The sequence below is a fragment of the Polypterus senegalus genome, chromosome 6, assembly GCF_016835505.1.
Source record: "Polypterus senegalus isolate Bchr_013 chromosome 6, ASM1683550v1, whole genome shotgun sequence".
NCBI lineage: Eukaryota > Metazoa > Chordata > Cladistia > Polypteriformes > Polypteridae > Polypterus > Polypterus senegalus.
This window is the reverse complement of record NC_053159.1, coordinates 67,726,002-67,746,321: the sequence shown is the minus strand read 5'-3', so window position 1 is coordinate 67,746,321 and position 20,320 is coordinate 67,726,002. Positions and strand designations below refer to the sequence as shown.

Here is a 20,320-nt window from a genome sequence, read left to right as displayed (position 1 = left end):
GTAAACATTAAAAGAACAAACATTCAAATTTCTTTACTCTTATGTAATTTTATATATAAAAATAAACTTAGATTTTAAATATCCCAAAAGATTTTGCTCTCCATAAAAATATATCCTGTCAAAATTATACAAATTCAAATATGAACATGCTGCATAACAAAACCTGGAAATATAAATAAAATGTGTTCCTTTCAGCAATAACAAATCAAATCATTCAGTTGTCTTTGCTCATATGTCATTTTAGAGCTGGACGCCTGGCATCTTTTTGGCCACAGGTTCGTTTCTGTTTGGTGTGAGGTTCTGTGTTGTGGAGATTCTCAGGATGGATTGCAGGTGCTCATCAGTGAGGTGACTCCTGTGTGCTGTTTTGTTAGTCTTTATCACTGAGAAGAGCTTCTCACACAGATATGTGCTACCAAACATGCACAAGGTTCGAGCCGCATGTAGACGGACTTTTTGTTCTTCAAAGTCACCAAAGCGCCGTGCAAACTCAGTGCGCTCAGTTTATCAGCAAAGTGCGTGTTTGGGAACACCGTAGTGACGACTTGGTTTAACATTACTTGGCAACAGGGAAAGTGGGGCAAGTGGTTGTGTCTCCCATAAAAGCAGCTTCAATTGAAATCACTTTGTGATTGTGCAGGGTAAAACGTCCGCTGAAGTTGTCAGATTCTTATTTAATTCTTCTGCTTTCTGTATCTTCTGCATTGCATTCAGGTCTTTCAGGTTACCCTGATGTTTTGTTTTATAGTGCCGTCTTAGATTAAATTCTGTAATTACAGCCACATTAGCTCCACAAATGAGACACACGGGTTCAGTAAACATATACTCAGCCTCCCATCGGTTTTAAAGGCTCTATTTTCAGAATCAACTTTTCTCTTCAGCATCGTGTGAGCTAGCTTCGGAATAACTTGCAGCATCTTAAGGTAGACTTGATTAACGCGTAACTGTTGGCAAGGCAGCTGAAGCGCTGCATTATGGGATCTGTAGTTTATTGTGTTACCAGCGCTTCATATACCGGGCTTTAATAACAATAATACAGTATATAAAATGATCTCGGGCGGATATAATTACGCCGGGCGGATGTGGCCCGGCCCTTGAGTTTGACACATATGGACTAAATAGAACTTGAAAAGATATATTTTTCAAATGTGATCGCAATTCAGATAGAGTTGACGCGACTACAGCCTGCATGCCTCAATAAGTCATCCTCCTGCCCTTACTTTTTACCGTTCATCTAATGAATACACTGAGTATGGCTTTACCAAAACAATCATTGATGGCGAATAAAGTATCCATTATTCGAGTATGTAGATCGGGTTATATATATATATACATATATATATACCCGTATCAGCGGAGAAGTAGTGTGTTAAAAAGCTAGAAAAGAAAAGGGAACATTTTAAAAATAACGTAACATGACTGTCAATATACAGTATTTGTTTTGTGAGTGTTACTGAGTGTTGCTGTCATCAAGGATTTGATTATCATTATTTCTTTCAATCAGGTTCGTATTTGTAGGATGTGTTGTGTTCAAGTTACATTCCGTGTTTGTCAATCGTTGTAAAGATGACAGGTTTCATTCATCGATTCGTTTCTTACTGCATCAATAAACAGCTCGTCTTCTTCTTTATCTGAGACCTGACACACTGCATGCACGGGTTTTTTACACTGTCTTCCTTTAGCGGGACATTGACTTTTCCAACGTGTGCTTTGTTTCCGCAGTAGTTGGATTTATGAATATGCTTATCAGGCGCTTCATATTTTTGCTGCCTTTTCAATTGTGTAATTCGGTTTTGTTCAGCGCTCTTTGGAACTGTTGCCTTTTATCTGTGCACTCGTCAGTTCCGTGAGCCGCTCGGTGTACATGCATCGAAGGTTCCCAGCTGTGCTGGTGCCATCTGCTATGTCCATGGCTGTATTTAATGTTACCTTAGTCCTGGCACTTAAAACTTTCTCTGCAGTTTCGCTGAGTTTGTGTCAAACACCACCCTGACCATCTCATCTTCCTCTCCATAAGCACAGTCCTTCACCCGTGAATATTTACCCGTGGCAGTTTGCTATTGGATTGCCGCTGACGGACGGCCTTATATGGGCAGGCACTAAATTACAAACGCCAGCGCAGCCTGTCTATGAACTTAATTTAAAGTGTAGGTTTACATCGTGCTTTGTTTCAGTAGCAGAACTCATGAATATGGTTGTATATGTCACTTTCGCTTCGCTTCTTATTGTTTAGCTGCCTTCTCAATTATATAATGCATGTTTTCTTCAGCGCTTTTTGAGGTCTTCCTGGTTTTCTATGTACTGCGTGATTACGTGGGAGGCGTGATGATGTCACACGAAACTCCGCCCCGGCGTTGAAGCTCATCTCCATTACAGTAAATGGAGAAAACTGCTTCCAGTTATGACCATTACGCGTAGAATTTCGATATAAAACCTGCCCAACTTTTGTAAGGAAGCTGTAAGGAATGAACCTGCCAAATTTCAGCCTTCCACCCACACGGGAAGTTGGAGAATTAGTGATGAGTCAGTGAATGAGTCAGTGAGTGAGTGAGGGCTTTGCCTTTTATATATATATATATATATATATATATATATATATATATATATATATATATATATATATATATATATATATATATATATATATATAGCAACACTCATATCAATGACAAAACAATTACATTAACAATCATCTTACGTTATTTTTAAAATGTTTGCTTTTCTTTTTCATAACTTCTTTAACACACTACTTCTCCGCTGCGAAGCGCGGGTATTCTGCTAGTATTCCAATAAAAGTTAACTGGAGTTTAGGGTCGGAAGAACACCAGCAGCCACTAGACAGAGTCATAAATGGATGGCCCCAAAAACAAAAAGGGCTTTTCTATTAATAAGGCAATACAACTGTAGTAGGTGTGTATTGCTTTTCTTTCAGATTACTTTTGTTTTATTCTCTTATAATAAAACGTTTTTATTTTCTGCATTTTTGGCCCTATGTAATTTCATGCTGCATTTACTTTGGAAGTGGGATGTCAAAGCTAGGAATGACATCAAAGATGAAAAGATCGCATTAGTGTAAAATATTCAGAAGAGGAATATGGACATGTCCAGGAAAACCTTTGTTGTACTAGCTCCATTGGAATAAATACCAGATGACAACACCACATCCAACAACTGAGGCAATATGTCCACATATAAGAGTTTGGACAGTAGTGCATGTACAAGTGATTTAATGAGACACAAACAGAAAGAATTACTAACAAACAATAAATACTACAGCTCTCACTAAAGTTCACAGTGTACGTTACCAATTTGGATTGACGTCAAGATCTGAAGTCGGACAAACTCGGACTTGACAGACCAGCCTGGAGTTTCTGAGTTGGAAATTCAATTTAAGGGAGCGTTCCAGTTGAACATTTTGACTAGGAACTCAGAAATTCCAACTTTCCACTTCAGACGTAAAACAGCATCAGAACAATATCATATGATCACATACCTGCTTTGACACTTGAGCCTTTACAAATTCCATTTTAGGTCTGGAGGAGTTGCAAATTATAGATAAAATTGACTATTTTAAATGCTAAGGATAAAATCCAAAAATCAACTGCACATATTTGATTTTGAATTAGTTTTAGTATGTTCTGGTAAAGCACTTGCTAGATGCTACACCCCTTTGAGGTGAAAAATATTAAAAGGAAACACTCTTCCCATAATCAGCAAAACATACATTTTAAAGATCTTGCGCGCGCATGTGTGTCTGTCTGTGAGTGTGTTTCTCTCGCGCTGTCTCTCTTGCTGCACAGGGAATGCACAGGGAGGGACTGAACACGTGCGGAAATCGGCACACACAAACCGAAAGGGAAACTGGCTCGCTCGTATACCTAGTGTGTGTTTGTGAACAGATGCAATAGTTTGGCAAACTTTTTGGTCAAAACCCGATTTGTACGTGTCCAGAGACGCTTGTAAACCGAGGTTCGTAAAGTGTAAAATTATAACATAGTTTGACGTTTAATTGGCTTTTTCTTAACACCTCCCATTATCCGACATTTTTGCTTATCCAACGTTCTGCCGGACCATTTATGTTGGATAAGCGAGACTCTACTGTATGTGTGTGTGTGTGTGTATATATATATATATATATATATATATATAAAAACTTTTTTAGTGAAGCAGCAGATACTTCCTAATTATATAATATATACAGAAATGAACAAAAATATACAATGCAGAATTCAATAATTTATTAAAAGCAATTGTAAAGCCAGTTACAAAAAAAAAAAAAAAATGAAACAATCTATCATAAAGAGTACATTCTTACTCTGGATTGCTGCCTGCAGCTAACCTAGAGAACCTCTGTGCAACAACAGGAAAGAAAATAGGAGATTGGTGGGGCAATGTGGGCTAATAAGGATTAAAAAAATACCTACAAAAGAGGTCTTCATCCTGAAAAAAAACCAGAAACTATTTATAAACCAGTCCAATTGACAGAGGTCAGGGTAAATCACATGCACAAACCATCTTCATTTCTAGGACAATATAATATTCCTTACCCATTTGGAAATAATAAATACCCCCAGCCCCATTGAGAGTTATCAATGTTATCTCACTTTACTCTGCCACCTCCTTTACAGTGTTGCTTATTATCTGGTTCATTCACAGAGCTGAAGGCATGGACAGATTGAATTCTAATAAGATTTATAGATATAAAATATATCCTTGCTTAAAAACAAGGATTATAACCACAAAGGTCAACTTTTACTTATTACAGATTCCCTGGTAGGGTCAGGGATAAAAAGGTAATAGCACAACTCATAAAAATAAGTTATGGTCAAAAAAAATAAAAAATAAATAAACTGGGCAACCAAGGTGTTAACATCAGACAGTACATGTTCCTCTCAAAAGGGAAAGGCATTTTACAGAGGAAAAAAAAAAAAAGCAGCAAGTGTCATTAAGGCATAAAGACCCAAGTATACATAGGAGTCATTCCCTTTTCTTATCACAGTCTTCTCTTTCATGACGGTCTCAAGTGTACTCCCATGGAAGGCTATGTTATCAAAAGATTACTAGAAATTGTGTCTGTACCTGACTGCATTACACATAAGAACCAGTGCGGAGTGAAGAGTTAATTCAAGAATCATCATGCTTGTCTAGAAAGGGACACAAGGCCGAAAGAACAGTGTTAAAGGGGTAATATTCAGTAGTAGTTTGTTTAAATGTCAAAATGTAGCAAAGCAAAAAAAAACAAAAAAAAAACCTCGTAGAAAATGTAAAAATCACATGGCTTGATGTTGAGCGCTGTGAACTCATAAAAGTACAGCAAACCTGCATTTACACTTGCATGGCTGGCCACCCACTAGACATCATCGCAGCCACCACAGCTATCCCAAGTCATCTGAGGAAGGCCCCTTAGCTTTGTGAAAGAGAACTGGAAGAACATTGTTGGTTTAGTGCTTAAAGCTTCATTGGTGTCCTCTCATATGCTTGGTAGCTCTCAGTGATAAGTGGCCAGTAGTTAAACAAACAATAAACAAATCCCTTTTTTTTTTATTATCATCATTATTTAAAAATGTGCTAGTCAGTATATTGGGTTTGCATCTTGCTAAAACAGCCTTATGGTTGTCTTCTTTCTCCATAAAATTCTGTTGTTGATATTTTATAAGGGGTCTCCTTCATGCTCCAAAGTGCTGAAGTGAGGTTTCGCTTAGGAGCAGACGTAGAAGAAACCAAAGGCTCAGACAGGGCCAAAACAAAACACCACAATTAGTTTATAGGTTCATAGAATATAATACACAAAAGTCCTAAGGGCGTCATTAGGAAGTCATGTGGACACAAAGATTAACTTACTAAATATCTCATATTAAAGCATATTAAAGTTCCATATCACGTGTCTTCTTAACCTGAAGATAGGTTGCTGGAACGGAGTTTGCAGCTTTGGTACATATTTTTGTATACTGAGAATGCATTAGGCAGCTGAGAAAATGTGCAAAATATACATAATTTCATCACTACTCCAAAAACCAAACAAACAACCTCTCCTTTTGAGATTCATTGATCAAGAAGCTTCACTGCCACTTCAGATTTTTGAAGCATGCTTTCAGTAGTTTTGCATCATTCAATAGCCTCTTCTTTTCCCTTCCATGAGTTGCAATAATCACAAGTCAGCTTCCATTTGATACAACCCCCTATCTGATTGCAGCCTCCTTAACCTGATGGGTTTGTAATGTTGCATCAGCCTAGAACATTGTGAATCACCTCATCCAGGAGTTGCCTCGTTCAGACATGGACTTCATGCTGCAGCGCTTTTTTACAATCATGTTTATGTAAGCCTTCATGATTTTGGTTATTTCCCCTACCTGCAATGCAAGAATCGAGACAACATTAATATAAATTAATGTCAGACATGAAGAAAACTCTTGCCACACAATGGACTAGACGGAAGACAGATGGCACTCTTGTCAATGAGACAAACACAGATGATTCATACAGAACACAAGTAACTCAATTCCCTTCAATGACAAGCAAAAAAATTATCTGCATTTCTAGATTACCATAGCAATTTAGGCTAAAAAGCAAAAAATAGATTTACAGTGAAAATAGAGAATTACAAATTTAGAATGGTTCATAAAAATCAAATAGCTTGGGTTTTATCACATCCATCCAGTTTCCAAAGTTTTGTTTCATGTTGTTGACAACAATAGCCTATTCCAGTAGGAAATCAGATAAAACAGGGTTCTCAAAGTACACAACACATCCATAGACACACCTTTTTTGGCCTGGTTAAAAGTCAGCAGTAAACCTAAGCAGCTAGGTTTTAGATGTGATAGAAAACTGCTTCCCTTCGTGCCCCAACAAAATAGAAAATGGTAAAACTGCACCCAGACAGTGAACAGGTATCTGGGAAGCAGCAGTGCTAACAAATGTGCCACCACACCATTGTCATGCATGCCATCCCCCCACGCTACAAATACAAACAAAAGAGAAGCAGAAAGTGTCTCTCTTATTTGCAAACACAGTATCAGGACACTACTGTAGTAGTATATCTAGTACTCTTAGATAGGCAGGAGGCACAAACACAAAGATTCTACTTTTGTCTATCATTTGGGTTTCAGCCTTTATGTATGGGCAATTTCTATTTAGATGAAACCAGATCAAGGTTCTTTCTAGTGGGGGTTGGCCTCAACAGAATGATGATGTATCTTCAGTTATTCTGCCAAGTATTTCAAGTCACTATTGCAAATGTGCATTAACTATGGAGAATGATTTAGAAAAATGCCTGAAGAACAACTTGCTCCAGAGTAAACTCTTGCTTGGAAGCACAAGAGAGTTAGATTAGTCTTAAGCCTGCATAGCAGTATTAAGAACCAAACATGGACAAGAGCTCTCATAACAGAAGTGTGCATTTATATATTAGAGGTAAACCTCTAGACAACAAAACACGTGCAGGTTCAACTAGAGTTGATCACAAACACAATGCTCACTCACCGTCTGTGATATTTCCTCATGTCTGTTTGGGCTTTCCTCAAAAAAAAAAAAGGCCCAAAAGGTGTGTAAATTTAAATTGGTTCGGTGCAAATGTCAGTGTGTTTGTACAAAAGTGTGTCTGCAATTGACTACTGCCCTTTCCAGGGCTGGTTCCTGCTTTATGCATGACTGAATAAGTGGGTTTGAACTGTTTTAATCAACACACACACACCAGTAAAAATCTTTTGTGAGAGTGGGTACATTCAATCAATGAAGGATTTCAGGATTAATTATAAAGTACTTACTTGAGGTGTTTCAAAAAACATTTCTCGCTCATCTACTGTGAGTTTGTAGGTGCTGGGTTGAGGAGCACCAAAGAAAACAATGTGCTCGTAAGGAAAAGTTTCCAGAGGCTTGGGGTCCCCACGCTTATAGAGGGACACATTCTCTGCACTAACCACAAGCCATAAGTCATGTGGGAATCCACCTTCCTTGCACTGTAAGGATAAAACAGAAGAAAACGCGAACTGAATTAGGGTTTGCCTGTAACATCTGTTGTAGCTCATAACCAAGACCTCAGGCTGGGTGGACACAACAGGAAATTGATCAGCTAAGCTTGGATGGGTGGCAATGCCTTTATCTGTGCAGTTGGTGACATCACTGTACAAAAACAGGTTTTTGAACATTGTTAAAATAGAGGTAAACCTGGCAGAATACTTCATAAGTTAATAATCAGTACATATTTATGCAAACAAACTGTAAAACAAATACAGGCAAAGATGTCTTCCTTCTTGCCAAATTCTTTGTTGCACCAGTTGACTGCCAAGACCTAGGTGTGAACGGCAATAAGCAAAGCATCTTAAGATGTTCAAGCTACACAAAAAAAAGGGACAATGGAACACATGGCAAACTAGACCCAACACTTGTACAGTTTCAGGGCTGACAAAACACAAAAAAGTAGGCTGATGAGGTGGTTTAGTGAAAACTTTTATAATAAATGTCAGTAAAATAGGTGATAGAAACTGAAAGACAGTTTTGGGAAAAGAAAGCTATTGAGATGTTAATATCTGTGATACTTTTCACATTTTTCTGTGACAATGAGCTTTGATCATTCTATTTCTTTATTGTCCCCTTACGTTGTATCAGTAATGTCAAAAGAAGTTATGTATAAATTGTTTAGCAAAGGAAATGAGTCGATACTTTTGGAGTCTGAATTGTGAATTTAAAGCATTAAGATTTTTATGCCATTTGGTAACTGCAGCTGGTCTTTAGTAAGGGGTTGCTCAAAGCCGACAGCCTGTGCCAGATAACAGGTTGACTGCTAACGACCAGCATGCAGGAAATTGTGCTGTGTGATAGTGAATGTGCTGAGAGTCTAGTACACTGCTGTATTACAGGACCAATCATATTAAATGCCAATACTTTTCTATTTAAAGAAGAGCTTCTAAAAACTGTAAGAAAACAAAGGAAGAGGTGAGTCTTTGGTGCAAGCTGCTGTATGAAGGGCTCCCTCTTCGAAGAGTAATAAAGATTTCTGTGATGAAGCTTCCTGTTGCCTGGTTTCGCAGGTGTCCAAATGAAGGGCACTGGGTCTCAACTTCCACATACTGTTAAAAGTAACAAAGGGGTCTTACACAAAACACACGCACTTTAATGCCAAAGTGCACCACGTGTGCAAAGAAATTCAGGCTCTTCTCCATCACCAGATGTAAGGTGGGCTCCAGTTTTGCATTGGGCCTAGCTTCTCTTTCAATAACACAGTATCCGCATTCACCAGGCCTTGAAATCATCCTGACAGCTCCACTTTACTTTTAACCACCGAAAGCACTAAAATCTAGTTTTAGCAGTTCAGTACAGATTAGGGCTGTCAGATAAAAATGTTGCTATTCAAACATAGTTCAAATTTAATAGAAAAAGGTCTCATTTAAAGACAAAAGCTAAATCGATTGTAAAAGGACAGGTGCTTGTTTTACCCACACTAATTCTGGCATTGAGTTACTCCACATGTGCTATACAAAGCTGTAGTGTTTTACTAATTTGGTTTTGCACTACAAATCCACAATTAGCCTTTTTTCATTTTGAATGGCTAACTTGTTATCTTCATTAGTAAAACTTAAAGCTACCCCTGATTGCACAGAATTGAACTGGATCTTCCGTCTTACCAAATACTTTACAAACAAACTCATTTTTGAAATAATTAATCCAGTTCAAGGTTACCAGAACCTGAAACCTATTCATAATGGGATGCCAGTCCAATGCATGGCGCACACATACAATTATTCATGCTAGGCAAACTTCAAAGATGTCAATCAACCAATGGGATGAGGGTGTAACACTACAGTCCTTTCAGAGGGCCACATCCTATCCTGTCATCTTAGGATACTGAGCAATAAAATTAAAACATTTAATACAGCACAATAAATTATATTGGAAAGTCATCACTCTCAATACTAGCAAAAGAAAGAGATCTTACCTCCACATCAAACAGAGTAGACCCGTACCCAGGCCATTCCTTTATGATTGACATGTATTTGTACATGGCTTGGAGTTGGGGCATTCCCTGAAGCCTTGTCCACTTTTCCAGAATGCTTGTCCGTGTGGCTGACAGCTCCTCCTTGATCCACATCTCCAACATCTGTTCCTCTTCTATGCGCTGCTTTTTCATGGAGCCTGTTTTAAAGCTTCGTCTTAGTGTGCCTTCCAGAAAACTGGTGCGTCGGCGTTCCAGGGTGTATCCCATAGAAAAACTGCTGCCACTATAGCTGCTACTTTTTGTGGACTGCAAAATGCGACTGCGAAGACGTCCAACTGGATAAACGCTTTCCACAGTCCAACCAGCCGGGCACACTTCACCATGTAGATACTGCAGACGCAAAGCTGCTAGGTGGTGGAGGGTCTCCTCTGGGGCGGGGAAATGGCCACTGATTAGGCTTTCATGTGCCTGGAGGAACAGAAATAGGATTCAGAGATGGCTACTTTTTTAATTTATTTATTTTTTCTCCTTTTATATCTCCTTATAGATATAAAACTCATTTAAAAACTGAAATTGAAACTCTTAACATATTTTTTGCTTTATATTGTGCCTTTATAGGATTTTTTTTGGTAAAGTAAAACGTTGATATGACATGATAATCACAATGCACTAAATGTGAAAAACATTAACACGTACAAGACAAATTAACCTTGGAAGAAAATCAAAAGAACAAGACTAAAAAAAATCAAATATTACATCTATTCATTTAATTATCTTTAAAATTAAACCCTGTTGAGAAAGTGAAAAGCTCAAGGGCAGTGCTTCCCTGCTCATACACACAAATTATATAATATATATATAATATATATATATATTTATATATATATTATATATATATTATATATATATATTTATATATATATTATATATATATATATATATATATATACACATTATATATATATACATATATATATATTCAGTGGACCCTTGACTTACAAACTCAATTCGTTCGCGAGGGCTGGTTGTAACTCAAGTTGTTTGTAAGTCAAGACTATTTTTCCCATAAGAAATAATGGAAATACCCATAATGCGCTCCAAACCTCCCACAGCAACACTTACTTAACCTTTTCATAATAAAAAAGGATTGTATAATGTGCATAATTTACCAAAACACCAATACTTTTTCTAATGTACTAACCAAAAAGTTATAAAAAGTGCCTAGCCTACCAGAAACAACAATTTCATACTGTACTCACCATTTAATTTGACATCTTTGGGCTGCAGGAAGGGAGGAGGAGGAGAATGAAACGGAAGGTGGTTATTGTTTAAAAGGAGCCTCCTTATGCAAATCTTTTCGTTGTAAAATTGTCGAGATGATGGATTTCGACATGCTGTACATATTAGCAAGATCAGTCACGAACGCCACTCTCATATTTCCGCACAATTTCCTTTGTCGTTTCGATTGTGACCGCTGTTTCTCAAGTTAATGACAGTAGTTGAGCACTCAGTTCAAAGCTGGTCGTGTTGTTAACAGCTGTAATAATACACTCCAAAGCAAGCCGATGCTGACTCAGCCTGATGACATCATCATGTGCCACGCCAGCCCGTTAGCTAACATCACTTAAATCACTTTCTTTACCTTCGTTACCTTCTCTTCCTTCCTTAGCAATTATGCGTATTGCTTGCCATGATCTTAGTGAATTATAAATATAAATCAGTGCACTGACCGAAATTACGTCCACAAACACATGTATATGGGCTCCGACTGACGCTTACGAACGCTCTCGGCTGTTTGTTAACAATCGCACAGGCAGTTACACACGACCGCATTCAGGTCGTAATGCAAGATGTTGGTCGTAAATCAAAACAAAGATTTTGGTTGTAAATCAAGTAGTTTGCATGTCAGGCCGGTCGTATGTCAAGAGTTGACTGTAAAAATATATATATTGTGAGCTGGAGGGCTGATCGCACCCCAAATAGAGACAGACACCCCTGGGAAAACCACAAAGCCTGAAACACTGACTACCCTCACATTGCTCCTTATCCTTGCACTATAACGCGTAATACAAGCCTCGCGCGGCCCTCTGCCAACTTAAAAGCTGTGCGCAGCGCCTGTCAGATTTGGTATTGATTTGTTTTGCTTTCTCTCTCTTTCAGACTGCCTCTGCTCCTGACGCATATACATTCGAAGAAGAAGAAATTCTTAAACCCTTAATTGAAAGACGAAACTGTCATCTTTGTCAAGGAGCAAGTTTGAAGTGACAAATGTTTGTTTGCAGAGTTTAAATAAAAATCCTTCTTATTTCCACAATCTCGAGTGTCTCTGTGCAAATCTGTGACCCAAGCGTGACAATATATACATATATATATATACACACACACAAATACACATATATACAGTATATATATATATATATATACATATATACATATATACATATATATATATATATATATATACATATATACATATATATATATACACATATATATACACATATACATATACATATACATATACATATATATACATATATATACATATATGTATATATACATATATATATGTATATGTATATATATATATATATATGTATATATATATATATATATATATATACATATATATTTGAGCAGAATTTCTGCCTTGAGGTTTTGTCTCTACTGATACCATTTCCTGACTCTCCTAGTCACGTGTGCTTTGCAAACGCTAGAGTCTGTTGAGAGTTGTTGGTTTGTTCTGTGGTGTGAGATTTACATTAAAAAAAATACATTTTGCTCTTAAAACTTGGGTTTTGGTTGCCCCTAAGGAACCGTGTGGGAATTTTTAAAGTTTTTTCCCCTTTAGAAGGGTTTTTTTTCGCCCGCACAAGAGCAAAAGTAGCTGGGTGTTTGGAAGTGCGCTTGGAAAAGTTATTTGTATTTGTACTTGTTCTTTTCTTGTTATCTGTATTTGAATTAGCATCCAGGCGGCAGGGTAGAAAGCAGCAGTAACTGATATCGGCATTTGTAAATAAATAACCGCGTCGTCGTAACAGCGATTCCTTAGTTTAAAGGAAAAGAAAAAAAGGCCGCGGCTGACTTCAAAGCAGTAAAAGGTGGAAACTCAGTAGTGCGCAGGTAAGCGGCCTGCGTTAAGACACCGATCAGGCACAAGGAGCAGTAGGAGCAAATAAGGTAGTAAAGTTTTATTTATTTGTTTATTTTAGATTAAACAGTCCTTAGCGGTCCAGAGGCAGAACAGTTAAGTGGGCGACAGCGTATTGGTTCATTAATACGGGGGAATGCAAACAGTGCGAATGAAGAGCTTATAAGTAAGAAGAGCGCAAAGTTAAAGAGACAGAGAAAAGTAAAGTTAACCTCATAGAAAGGCAAACAGCAGGCAGCTGAGAGGGAGAACAGTACAGGAGCTTAAGGGGAAAAGGTGTAAAATATCTGTAGCAGATCTTAGTGTTACCATTTAAGTTAAGGAGCAGCTGAAAGAAGAAGAAATTTAATTTTAAGAAAAAAAAAATATATATATATATAGTTAAGGCAGCTTAGTAATCCCAAATCAAATTTTAATAATGAGGCCAGTGCAATGCAAGTCCTGTTGGATGTTGGACTTTTTAGATGATGGTTTGGAAGAGCCAGTTGTCTATGAGGGCTACATCTGCAAGAGATGCCAGCTGATCCAGCACCTCGAGCTCAGGGTCGCTGAACTGGAGGAGGAGTTGGCTGACCTGCGTTGTAATAGAGAATTGGCGGACTTGGCCCAGGTGTCCTTTAGAGAGATAGTGTGCACCCCTAAGGTGGCGCGGAGGAGATTCCAGACCAGACAGGTAGGAATAGGTGGGTCACGGTCGCAAGGCGTAAGGTAAAGGGTGCACACTGTCCGGGGGCATCAACCCCAGAATTAGAAGTGTCTAACCGTTATCATGTCCTGGCGGAGCTGGACGGTGACTCTGATAATTCTGAGGTGGTAGGCAGGGTTGAGGAGCCCCAACGGGCCACCTCAAAACCAGTTCCCAAAAAGAGAGAGGTAGTGATAGTTGGGGACTCAATCATTAGGGGGATTGAAGCGCAGGTGTGCTCCAGAGAGAGAGAGTCTCAGACGGTGTGTTGCCTTCCGGGAGCACAGGTGGGAGACCTCCCTGGAAGGGTGGATAGGCTCTTGGCCAGAGCGGGGGTGGATCCAGTTGTCATTGTCCACGTTGGAACAAATGACATACATAAGGGTAGTCTGTCAGTTCTGCGATCCAAATTCAAAGAGTTAGGTACCAGGCTGAGGAGCAGAACTGACAAGGTAGTCTTCTCCGAAGTTCTGCCTGTGCCAGCGCCAGTCCAGGTAAGATTGAGGAGATTAGAAGGCTTAACGCGTGGCTCAAATCTTGGTGCAGGGTAGAAGGGTATAGGTTTATGGGGCATTGGGACTCCTTTTGGAACAGATGGGACCTGTTCCGCCGTGACGGGTTACATCTGAACCGGAGGGGCACCAATGTATTGGGGAGGCGTATGTGTAGGCTAGTCGAGGATTGTTTAAACTAGGGAATGGGGGCAGGGAGTTTAGGACAGGCCAGATTTAGATCTATACATGGAAGAACAAACAATGGTGTAGAAATAAAAATGCATAGTAATGTAAATTTTAAGCAAACACGTAAAGATAGAAGGATTAACACATTAAAAATAGCTTGCCTTAATGCTAGAAGTATCAAAAATAAGGTAAGTGAGTTGGAGTTGTATGTAGCAGAGCACAATTATGATATTATAGCAATAACGGAAACCTGGCTAAATAACAAAGATGGGGATGAGTGTAACATAGAGGGATACACATTTTTAGGAAGGATAGACAGAACAGAAAAGGAGGTGGGGTTGCTGTTTATGCCAAACAGGAATTAAATGTAAGTCATCTTCAGTTGGATGATGAGCCCCATCTTAGTGAGGACATGTGGCTTCGCCTGGAAAATATTAGGGAAAAGGTCTCATTTTAGGAGTGTGTTATAGACCACCCAATTCAGACAGTAATTTCAACACACATCTTTTAGTAATATCAAAAGGCAAGTTTACAGGGGATATTATAGTCATGGGGGACTTTAATTATCCAAATATTAACTGGGATAACCTTACAGATGGAGGAGCACAAGAGCAGGAGTTTTTAGAAGTAATCAGCGACTGTTTTTTAACACAGCATGTTAAAGCACCAACAAGGGGTGAAGCCTATCTGGATTTAGTATTCTGTAATAATCAGGATAGAATTGAGGGTGTAGAGGTGATTGAACCACTAGGGTCAAGTGACCATAATGTAATACAATTCTCAGTATTTTGTAAGAGTACAGATGCAAAGACTAAAATTGTTAAGTTGAACTTTAGTAGGGCTAATTTTGAGCAGATGCGACAAAGTCTAAGTAGGATAGACTGGGATAAGCTTTTAAATGTGGAGACAGTCGAGGAGCAGTGGAACAGGTTTAAAATGTTTTACATGTAATGCAGGACAGATACATACCTAAATTTGGAAGTAATAGGAAACTAAAAAACTCCACGATGGATTAATAAAGATTTAAAAAGAAGTTGCAAAGGAAAAACTGCTGTATAAGGCATATAAGACTAATGACTGCAAAGAGAACCGTAGCGTATGAGAAATGAGGGCAACCATTAAGAAGGATATCAGAGAGGCTAAAAGACAGTTGGAGAGGAATATAGCAGATAAGGCGAAAGAAGACCCCAAGAGATTCTTTCAGTATTTTAGTAGTAAAAGAACAGTTAAGGAGGAGGTCAAGTTCATCAGGAATAGTAAAGGGAATTAAAAGATACAGACAATGAAATAGCAGATGCCCTAAACTTACATTTTTCTGAGGTGTTTACAAGTGAGCAAGTGGATAACCTGCCAGAGGTAAACACAACTACTAAGGAGGTACTGAGGGATTTGGAAATTGTAGAGGGAGAAGTGCTGCTCAGATTAAATAAGATGAAATCAAACAAATCACCAGGCCCAGATAATATTTATCCTCGTGTTCTTAAGGAGGCTAGTGAGTACATATATAAACCCTTGACACATATTTTTAGGAAGTCACTGTGCACTGGAGAGATTCCAAAGGACTGGAAAATGGCAAATATCATCCCATTATATAAAAAGGGTGACAGGGCAGATCCAAGCAACTATAGGCCAGTAAGCTTAACAAGCATCACAGGAAAATTAATGGAAGGAATTATTAAGGATAAGATTGAGCAACACATGACAAGGACAGGAGTTATTCTGAACAGTCAGCATGGGTTCAGAAGGGGGAGGTCGTGTTTTACTAACATGTTGGAATTCTATGAGGAGGCAACAAAAGGATACGATCAAAGTGGAGCTTATGATATTATTTATCTGGACTTTCAGAAAGCATTTGATAAGGTGCCACATGAGAGGTTGGGCATCAAGTTAAAAGAAGTGGGAATTCAGGGTGATGTTTTTAGATGGGTGCAGAATTGGCTCAGACACAGGAAGCAGAGGGTGATGGTGCGAGGAACCTCATCAGAACTGGCGATGTTAAGAGTGGTGTTCCACAGGGGTCAGTGCTAGGGCCGCTGCTATTTTTAATATATATAAATGATTTAGATAGGAATATAAGTAACAAGCTGGTTAAGTTTGCAGATGATACCAAGATAGGTGGATTAGCAGATAATTTGGAATCCGTTATATCATTACAGAAGGACTTGGATAGCATACAGGCTTGGGCAGATTTGTGGCAGATGAAATTTAATGTCAGTAAATGTAAAGTATTACACATAGGAAGTAAAAATATTAGGTTTGAATACACAATGGGCGGTCGGAAAATCGAGAGTACACCTTATGAGAAGGATTTAGGAGTCATAGTGGACTCCAAGCTATCAACTTCCAAACAGTGTTCAGAAGCCATTAAGAAGGCTAACAGAATGTTAGGTTATATAGCACGATCTGTGGAGTACAAGTCCAAGGAGGTTATGCTCAACCTTTATAATGCACTGGTGAGGCCTCATCTTGAGTACTGTGTGCAGTTTTGGTCTCCAGGCTACAAAAGGACATAGCAGCACTAGAAAAGGTCCAGAGAAGAGCGACTAGGCTGATTCCAGGTCTACAGGGGTTGAATTATGAGGAAAGATTAAAAGAGCTGAGCCTTTACAGTTTAAGCAAAAGAAGATTAAGAGGTGACATGATTGAAGTGTTTAAAATTATGAAGGGAATTAGTACAGTGGATCGAGACTTGTATTTTAAAATGAGCTCATCAAGAACACGGGGACACAGTTGGAAACTTGTTAAGGGTAAATTTCGCACAAACATTAGGAAGTTTTTCTTTACACAAAGAACGATAGACACTTGGAATAAGTTACCAAGTAGTGTGGTAGACAGTAAGACGTTAGGGACTTTCAAAACTCGACTTGATGTTTTCTTGGAGGAAGCAAGTGGATAGGACTGGCGAGCTTTGTTGGGCTGAATGGCCTGTTCTCGTCTAGATTGTTCTAATTCTAATTCTAATATAAACATATATATATATATATATATATATATATATATATATATATATATACACATATATACATATATATATATATATATATATATACACACATAGTCATTTCAGGTGACTACCTGTTGAAGCTCATGGAGAGAATGCCAAGAGTGTGCAAAGCAGTAATCAGAGCAAAGGGTGGCTATTTTGAAGAAACTAGAATATAAAACATGTTTTCAGTTATTTAACCTTTTCTTGTTAAGTACATAACTCCACATGTGTTCATTCATAGTTTTGATGCCTTCAGTGAGAATCTACCAATGTAAATGGTCATGAAAATAAAGAAAACACATTGAATGAGGAGGTGTGTCCAAACTTTTGGCCTGTACTGTATACATATATATACATATACACACAAAAATACAGTATATACATATATATACATACACACATACATATACACATATATATACATATATATACATATACTGTACATACATATATATACATATATACATACATATATATACATATATACATACATATATATACATATATACATATATATATATACATACATACTGTACATATACATATATATACATACATACATATCTACATACACACACACACACAGAGTGGTGTGAAAAACTATTTGCCCCCTTCCTGATTTCTTATTCTTTTGCATGTTTGTCACACAAAATGTTTCTGATCATCAAACACATTTAACCATTAGTCAAATATAACACAAGTAAACACAAAATGCAGTTTTTAAATGATGGTTTTATTATTTAGGGAGAAAAAATCCAAACCTACATGGCCCTGTGTGAAAAAGTAATTGCCCCTGAACCTAATAACTGGTTAGGCCACCCTTAGCAGCAATAACTGCAATCAAGCGCTTATGATAACTTGCAATGAGTCTTTTACTGCGCTCTGGAGGAATTTTGGCCCACTCATCTTTGCAGAATTGTTGTAATTCAGCTTTATTTGAAGGTTTTCTAGCATGAACCGCCTTTTTAAGGTCATGCCATAGCATCTCAATTGGATTCAGGTCAGGACTTTGACTAGGCCACTCCAAAGTCTTCATTGTTTTTCTTCAGCCATTCAGAGGTGGATTTGCTGGTGTGTTTTGGGTCATTGTCCTGTTGCAGCACCCAAGATCGCTTCAGCTTGAGTGGACTAACAGATGGCGGACATTCTCCTTCAGGATTTTTTGGTAGACAGTAGAATTCATGGTTCCATCTATCAAAGCAAGCCTTCCAGGTCCTGAAGCAGCAAAACAACCCCAGACCATCACACTACCACCACCATATTTTACTGTTGGTATGATGTTCTTTTTCTGAAATACTGCGTTCCTTTTATGCCAGATGTAACGGGACATTTGCCTTCCAAAACGTTCAGCTTTTGTCTCATCAGTCCACAAGGTATTTTCCCAAAAGTCTTGGCAATCGCTGAGATGTTTCTTAGCAAAATTGAGACGAGCCCCAATGTTCTTTTGCTTAACAGTGGTTTGCGCTTGGAAATCTGCCATGCAGGCCGTTTTTGCCCAGTCTCTTTCTTATGGTGGAGTCGTGAACACTGACCTTAATTGAGGCAAGTGAGGCCTGGAGTTCTTTAGATGTTGTCCTGGGGTCTTTTGTGACCTCTCGGATGAGTCGTCTCTGCGCTCTTGGGGTAATTTTGGTCGGCCGGCCACTCCTGGGAAGGTTCACCACTGTTCCATGTTTTTGCCATTTGTGGATAATGGCTCTCACTGTGGTTCGCTGGAGTCCCAAAGCTTTAGAAATGGCTTTATATCCTTTACCAGACTGATAGATCTCAATTACTTCTGTTCTCATTTGTTCCTGAATTTTTTTGGATCTTGGCATGATGTCTAGCTTTTGAGGTGCTTTTGGTCTACTTCTCTGTGTCAGGCAGCTCCTATTTAAGTGATCTGTTGATTGAAACATGTGTGGCAGTAATCAGGCCTGGGGGTGGCTATGGAAATTGAACTCAGGTGTGATGCACCACAGTTAGGCTATTTTTTAACAAGGGGGCAATTACTTTTTCACACAGGGCCATGTAGGTTTGGATTTTTTTCTCCCTAAATAATAAAAACCATCATTTAAAAACTGCATTTTGTGTTTACTTGTGTTATATTTGACTAATGGTTAAATGTGTTTGATGATCAGAAACATTTTGTGTGACAAACATGCAAAAGAATAAGAAATCAGGAAGGGGGCAAATAGTTTTTTACACCACTGTATACACAGTAATCCCTTGCTATATCACGCTTCGACTTTCGCGGCTTCATACTATCACGCATTTTATATGTAAGCATAACTAAATATATAACGCAGATTTTTCACTGCTTCTCGGCTTCTGCGGACAATGTGTCTTTTTACTTCCTGTACATGCTTCCTCAGTTGGTTTGCCCAGTTGATTTCATACAAGGGACGCTATTGGCGGATGACTGAGAAGCTAACCAATCAGAGCAATCAGTTAAGTTCCTGTGTGCTGAATGCAGTGTTAACCAGGAAGTCTCGTCTCACTCATTTAGCATCAACGTGTTTCGCTGTGTAAAGAGTTGACTTTTTTGCTCTTTTGTGTTTATCTTTGTGCATAGTCAAGCCCTTCATTATGGCTCCAAAACGATCTGCTCCTGCTGCTCCTTCAAGGGCCGTGCCCAAGCACCAACGGAAGATGTTAACGATTGGCAAAAAGGTAAACGTTTTGGATATGCTGAAGGATGGGAAAAGCTACACCGCTGTAGGATGCCATTACGGCATCAATGAGGCTACGATTCTTTCTATTTAAAAAGTAGGAAAGGAATATAAGATCTACAGCCGCAGTGTCCTTTTAACCTGGGTGCAAAACGAGTTGCAAGTGGATGTAATAAGGCGGTAGTCCAGATGGAATCTGCTTTAGGGATTTGGATTGAAGACTGCCAGAAGAAGAA

General features: G+C 38.5%; 1 protein-coding gene across 1 annotated transcript in view; it reads right to left on the bottom strand.

The window, feature by feature from the left end:
* Positions 1-4,573: 4,573 nt before the first annotated feature.
* LOC120530629 (unconventional myosin-X-like) overlaps positions 4,574-20,320 on the bottom strand; it is a 388,518-nt gene continuing 372,771 nt past the window's right edge. The window contains exons 38-40 of the mRNA XM_039755051.1: positions 9,932-10,399; positions 7,764-7,955; positions 4,574-6,350 (exon numbers count right to left, since the gene is read on the bottom strand). Coding sequence (XP_039610985.1) covers positions 6,246-6,350; positions 7,764-7,955; positions 9,932-10,399 — 765 coding nt within the window. The 3' untranslated portion in view covers positions 4,574-6,245. The remainder of the gene's footprint in view (positions 6,351-7,763; positions 7,956-9,931; positions 10,400-20,320) is intronic.